At 43.4% G+C, this 6,778-nt stretch overlaps 1 protein-coding gene across 1 annotated transcript; it reads right to left on the bottom strand.

Moving 5' to 3' along the window:
- Positions 1 to 450: 450 nt before the first annotated feature.
- Positions 451 to 5,583, bottom strand: zpd (zona pellucida glycoprotein d). The gene is made up of 10 exons (XM_087842791.1): positions 5,563 to 5,583; positions 5,406 to 5,457; positions 5,223 to 5,330; positions 3,774 to 3,982; positions 3,527 to 3,684; positions 3,211 to 3,325; positions 1,244 to 1,371; positions 984 to 1,167; positions 765 to 870; positions 451 to 657 (listed from the first exon to the last, which is right to left on the bottom strand). Exons 1-10 carry the CDS (start codon positions 5,581 to 5,583, stop codon positions 536 to 538), a joined length of 1,203 nt encoding a protein of 400 aa, XP_087698917.1. The 3' UTR covers positions 451 to 535.
- Between the last annotated feature and the right edge of the window lie 1,195 nt (positions 5,584 to 6,778).

Raw genomic sequence — 6,778 nt, 5'->3', positions numbered from 1 at the left:
TTTAAATCGTCATGTAAAACACGCATCGTGTTATTTAAAGTCCTCAAAATAAAACTATTAAAATTCGCTTTTTCTTTAACAAAATTTCCACAGACTGAGTGACGCGCAGTGACGTCACAGATATTTGAAGCTACAGGACAGTTTCATTTCATCTCCATAAAATTTGCTGCCTTCATTAATCGAGTTACGGAGAAAATTAGACATGGTGAAATATCCAATATTGCATTCCTAATATTAAGCTTTCCTAACAACATCACCCTCCAGTTTGCAAACTTGCTATAAGCTTGGTTGCTTTTGTTAATGATGAGCCCACATGTGTCTGGATCTCAGTGTTTGCAAATATAACATAAGTTAATCTCATCTTAGATGAAACTTGATTTTTGCTTAAAGGTCACCAGTTCCTTCTGCAGCCATGCTGCTCCTCAGTTGACACCCACAGTCTGCAGTGAGAACACTTGTTATGGTCGTCATCATAATAAAAGGGAAAAAAAATGCACATTTTAATGTTTTATTTGTGCTGCCAGCAGCATTGTCATCACTGCTCCTCTATTTTCGCTAGCCTCTTTCTGCCAGCCTTGGCCACAGTGATGAGGATGATGAGGAAGAAGCCGAGAGTCCACACAGCTGCTACGGGCAGCACCACCGCCAACAGTGCGCCTGAAACAAACGTGAAATTAAAGAGAATAAAGGGACACGTTTGTCATTAGCAGAAACCTGCAGATGCTGCAGGCAGAGTAAAGATGAAGGTAGAAACAGGAGCTTACTGGACTGAGATCTGTCTGGTCCTTCGATCCTGATGGGGCCATAGGTGAGGAGACCCTGATCGGGGTCTGCTCTCACGGCTTCTCTCTTACTGATCGAGTTACAATTCTGAAAAAGAACGATGCTCCTGAGAAAAGTCAAAGATGATGAGACGGTAAAAACGATGCACTTCATCTTGTCCACACACGCCTAAATCGCCCTCATTAATAGCAGCAGCTCACGGGAATGCAGGAATCATGGTCGTCCAGGTCACACAGCTGTACGGTGCAGTGCAGGTAGAGGTCATGAGGGTCTGCTGTGAAGCGAAACATGTCGAAGCTGTAGCGGACGGTGGAGTTCTGCCCATTACGTCCAGACTGTCCCTCGGTTATATTAAGGAAGGAAACCGTTTGGTCCTTCACACACCTGGGATGAGAGAAGTCACTGGATGTGAGGAGGTCATAGTTCACGGGCCAAAAACAACACAAAGAGAAGTTCTGACCCGTTCTGAAGCAGGAAGTGAACAGATCCCTCTGTAGAGTTCGGCTGGGGATACTGTGTGGCCCAGCACTCGTTTACTCGGAGCAGAAATAAATCTGCAGGCTCCATCATCGTAACCTCGACATATACCTGTGCAAAACACAAAACAAGTCACTTTAATTAATATTTGGTTCTTCAGAAGGCTCTTAAACCAACAATTTTCTAAGAATAAATGTCAAAATTCTCAATCTTCTGATTTGATTCTTTGAAGGCAGAGAAAGGATCGACCTGCTAATCCCAGTTGAGGTCATCTCTAATGGGAGCGCGTGCTTACAAAGTCAAAGCCACCATCAGTGTGTGGAACATTAGCTGGAACTAATTTCACCCCGAGCATAAACTCGGCTAAAAGTTTCGTCCCTTTAAACCTCGTTTTCAGCGTTTAGCCTGCACGGTCAAACACGTGGTTCTCGAACTCAGTGCTGGGAACCAGTTATGGACAACAGAGCCACAGCAGCTGAGGTGTGGATGACCTTGAGCAACCCCTCATTTCTTGATATTTTGTTAGGAAAATAGGACAGATTTATTGAAACGTGCAAACATAAATGGAAACATTTGAGGCAAAGAGAGTTTCTACATCATCAACCAACCTTCACGGACATTCAGAGCTCCTCTTTGGATGTTGGCTGCCTTTTGTTCCATTGCTTCAGTAATGTTAACACCAACTAACCATGTCACTGCATTTGCAATCCTTGGATTCATGAAAAATGGAGCTGCTGCCAATCACAAGCTTTTCAGATGATAATGTAAATCTGATGGTCAACACTACTGAAACCCAAACCATAACAGCCTCCGAGCTTTACAGATGACTTTAGACATCCTGGTGTGCTGCTCTGACCTCGTCTGCAGATACTGATGATATTTGGATGCATCGCTCCGTGACGCCTGTTGCTACCGTCCTCGTCTACCTTGCCACACCTCAGTTTTCCCTCCCTGCCCGGCCAACTCGTTGTGTCTTCCACCTCAGTGCACACACACACACACACACACACACACACACACACACACACACACACACAACTCCAAGATGTGCAAACCTCCCCCTCAAACTGAGCCTTCTTTTCTCAGTCTGAGGTGACCCTGCACACCACCTCCCCCTTTACCGTTGGTGTTGTGTGTCCAGGTGAGATGGAAGGAGACGTGGGTGCCCAGAAACCTGAAGGTGGAGACAGATTCCACAACTTATAATGGGACCGGTCGGGGCCTCCTGAAGTCCATTAGGAGTTCTTTTGTTTTAAGGACGTTCAGCTTCAGGTTGTTTTCTAAACACCAGCAGGACAGGTTCTCTACCTGCGCCCTGTACGCCGTCTCATCTGCACCAGAGATGAGCCCAGCTACGGCGATGTCATGGTCCAGCATGCCAATGAAACCCCCGTGATGTTTGCCATTTATTCCTGTTTTCTGCCATTATATTGCATTCTGGCACCGTTGGTGGAGCACCCACATTTCTAGTGTACATGTACAATGACAGTAAAGGGCTATTCTATTGCATTCGAATCAGGGTGCATCAGCATTGTAACCTGTGCATAATCAAACTGCTCTTGGGCAGGTTTGTCCAAGATAACAGATCAGCATTTACAAAACCACAACAGTCTTGGAAAATGGCACCACCACTGCAGCTGGCATCATGAGTCAGACCGTGGTCAGGAGGGTAACAGCGCTCAGGATCTGTCGTTCTCTGTATCAAACAGACTGATTTTAGCACTAAACCCTTCTACTTGTTGCCATCAGATATGAACAAAATCCTATTAATCAATGTGAGTAATATTTCTACAGCCCTGAGTGCACGTTGACTAGCACTACATGTACCTGCTTAGTTCAGTTGTTGCATAAAGGCAGGCTGCATCACAGCACAGGCCCCAGGTGAACCAAGAGTCCAGCCTTGTGTCAAAGCATCAGTTTCATCTGTGACTGGTTAAAATCTTAACCCACCTTGTCTCGGAGTTCAATGGTTGGAGAGCTTGTGTAAGGTTTAGTGTAAGTGTGGTCTGTGTACAACATCATCCGTATCTTGGCTTCAAGTTCGTCTACTCGCATCACCGTCTCGCTGCACGTAAACAGAAGAAAGTCAAGAAAGGCGGGTTGTTTGGTGGCTCTGAAAACTCAATGGATAGAAAATCATCAACTCATCGCAAAGATTTCTGCAGACGGGTTTCAGAGGTCCATCAATTGAAGAGAGCAGACTTATTACAATGCTCACAAAGGCAGCTTAAATAAAATGTTAAAGATGTGTATATTTCGCCCTCACCTGGAGATTGGTGAAACTGAAAAAGGCAGACTGACTCTTCTGATGAATGGATACATGCACGTGAAATCCATCCTGATAACTGGATCTCTAATGATGTTTCCAGTAACCCGAGGGTCTGACCTCACACTCAGGGAAAACCAGATGTGAGTTAAATTTTTCTGTAAGGGGACAACAAAAGAAAACCATTGAGGTGCTCATCCTTTTCTAGGCTGGCGCAGACATTAAATGACTTGTGCTCGAGCTGCACCTCAAACGGCAGTCCTCCACAGGTCACATATTTGTGTTTGGAAACCCTGAACACGTAGTACGGGACGCCGTCGATATGCTCTCTCTTAGCGCCACAAGATTTGTTTGGCAAGTGAAGCGAGTCCAGTGGCACGCCGTGATACTCGAAAAAAGCTTCCGCTGCTCGGATTGCTACGTGGTCTTTACCACACGTAACCTTGAGATGTGCATCTGTAAGAAGCAAACGTCAGTGAGTCTCTAAAATAAACTCAGTTGTTGAATCGCATCCATCGGAGATTCCAGTTTGTTTGTGTAAATGAGAAGTTTGTCGCACACACAAAAGTTAGCCATGGAGTCCCACAAGGCTCTGTGCTAGGACCACTACTGTTCACATTATACAACCTCCCATTAGACAATATTAGAAAACACTGCATACACTGAAACAAAAGGACGTATCAGTTGTCTCAAAGGCCTGGATGAATTTTTATTCCATCGTTTCCATTTTACTTCTCATCGTTTTTAAAACTAGTTTTCATTGCAGGTAGTTTAAACGTCTTCTTACACCAAGCTTTCGTTAACTGTAATAACCTGGGTTATATCCCACCTCTTGAATCACGTCAAATAACAAGCAGCCCTGTCATCGTTTGCTAGTTACAAATGTGACGATACCTCAAGTTTCTATAGAAAATTAGGAAAAAAGTTTTTCCACATCAAACCATAATTTGACTGAAGATTTCTTAGGGGGCAGTACGCAGTAATCTAAAACAAGTAAAAATGAGCACACCTTCAGAAGAAAAAGAAGCATCTACACTAGTCAAGAGAAAGCTGTGAGTGGGTTGTTGCATATCAGCATTTTAAAGTAGAAGAACCAGGGAGGGAGATCCAAGTTTGTGGCAGTAACAGATGGAGAAGCAGAAGACAGAAGGGTACTGCAGAGTGAAACGTGGAGGAAATGTTTAAATCTGGGCTCGTTTTGGCTACTCTGAAGTTGTTCGTTCTTCAGAGACACTCCACCCTCTGGTTTGTGGATAAGGATTCATACACAGCAGTAGGATAATGAGCCCAAACACACCTCAATCTTTGTGAAATTGGACTGTCACGGGCTGCCCTCCAAAATAAAAAACACTACATATTTATGTTGGAACAAGACATGGAAGTGGGTATAAGATGACTTGCAGAACAGAGTCAGTGCAGCTAAATGCATGCTATCACAAACCAAATGCATGATTTGAAAACTCATTTTTCACAATGACAAGCTTTGAAATAATATTTTGAGATATTAGCACCGGGATCAATCTGGGAAGTCTTCATGCTGATCTTAGACAAGTGTACATTGTTGTACTTGTAATGATTTAATCTCCCTAAACAGAATCAGCCCAACTCAGCATAATTCTGGGGTGCATTCAGTTTCTCTTTGACAAAACTGATGAAATGCATTGAAATCAAAGTAAGAAAAGACAGGAGAGCCTACTTCGGTCACACTTGTCAGCATAAAAGCCGAGCGCACATTTGCAGCTCCTCTGGTCTTTAGACAGGACGCATCTTGTGGGGTCAGTGCAATGCTCCACACTGCAGGTTCCTTAGAAAGGACACAGGAAACGAACTTGATAAATCTCCACGCTGAAACACAGCTCACATTTTTTAACCTTCTTACCCTCAACCCCGTCCAACGTGAACCCGAGGAAAAGCAGCAGAGCCACGGGAAGCTATTTTGGAGGAAGGATATTTCCGCTTTTACTCTTTTTATCCATCTTTCTTTTCTTTTTTACACTAAAGGACAATAAAGCTGTGGGTGTTTTGCCCGGGCCTACCTTCAAGCCGGTTAAGCTCATTGCAGTAACGATTTGTGGGAATATGCAGGACACGCTGGCGTTATATTTGCAGACGTCCTTCTCCGCTCCGTCGCTACTTCACCTGCCGGTCTCCAATCAGGAACACCTGCTGTGTTTTTCCGTGGAGGGTTTTGGAGCTTTAACCCCGCGAATTAATTCGTCTAAATATGTCATGTTTAAAATATCAAATAAGTTTGGTGCCATTTCTGAGCGCTCAGCCCCACCACGTGATCTCCTGCGTTTTATTGATTAACATAAATAATATTCTGATAATTGATTATATTTACATTTTATCGTTTCACGGTTTCCCTTAAAACAAAGGGAAAGAAAATAAAAAGAGGCAAAACACAAACATCTTTTTTTAGTTCCTTCGTGGATGTGCTGATAAAATTGGTTTTATATATCAAGAAGCTTCCAGCAGGGGGCGCTATTGTCACCTCATAGTTCCGTGCTTTGTCATCTCATCACCGTTTACAGCAGTGGCTCCCAAACTTTTTTTGCTGCGCCCCCCCTTTGTTTTACAAGAGAAATGTTCGCCCCCCTCCCTCCCGTGCACACGCATGCGCTCAACTGAAACACATCCTCCAACCACACGCGCCCATATTTTTGCTCCATTGCTGTTTATTTCACACCTCAAACATTTAGTAAACAATTAAACAAATACAAGTAATCTGCAATAAATTACAGGTAGTAATAAAATAAACTACTAACTCTTTTTCACTATGTCTGCACCTACACGGGTATTTTTGAAAACACAGCTGTTTCGTCCATGTAAACGGCGTTTCGAATCACCGAAAACGGAGATTTTTTAAAACTCCTTTTTTGCGTTTACGTGTGGACGAGGAATACAGAGTTCATCACAAAGGTATGTGCCTTTTTCACGTCACGCTGTGGCCACGTTATTGTTTACATGAGATGAATTGCAGAATGGCAGATAGAGACAAAATACTGTTAATCTGACTGTCTGCAGGTTTTACACGCAGTTACTGTCCCTCTGTTTACAAAGGCAGAGGCGTCACGGTGTGATTACTTTACATGTAGTTTTTTTTTCCTGTATAATAATATTCAAAATTGCTGTCAAAACATTTTTTCAAAAAATGTCTCTCTGTGAAAAATGTGTTTAAAAACATAAACAGCTGTTTGTCTGTGATTTGAACCGAGGGAACAAATCGTGGCAGGATCAGCCTGATGTTAT

Source organism: Neolamprologus brichardi, chromosome 7 (genome assembly GCF_056152115.1).
Source record: "Neolamprologus brichardi isolate AB-2024 chromosome 7, ASM5615211v1, whole genome shotgun sequence".
Lineage (NCBI taxonomy): Eukaryota > Metazoa > Chordata > Actinopteri > Cichliformes > Cichlidae > Neolamprologus > Neolamprologus brichardi.
Note: the sequence above shows the minus strand (reverse complement) of the source record. Positions and strands in the feature narration are given on the sequence as shown.

Excerpts from the sequence above, each read along its gene's own strand:
- zpd (XM_087842791.1), bottom strand. The coding sequence starts at position 5,583 with ATGAGCTTAACCGGCTTGAAG. Across the intron at positions 5,458-5,562 it reads TGAGCTTAACCGGCTTGAAG|CTTCCCGTGGCTCTGCTGCT; the intron begins GTAGGCCCGGGC and ends CCTCCAAAATAG. Across the intron at positions 658-764 it reads ACCAGACAGATCTCAGTCCA|GCGCACTGTTGGCGGTGGTG; the intron begins GTAAGCTCCTGT and ends CGTTTGTTTCAG.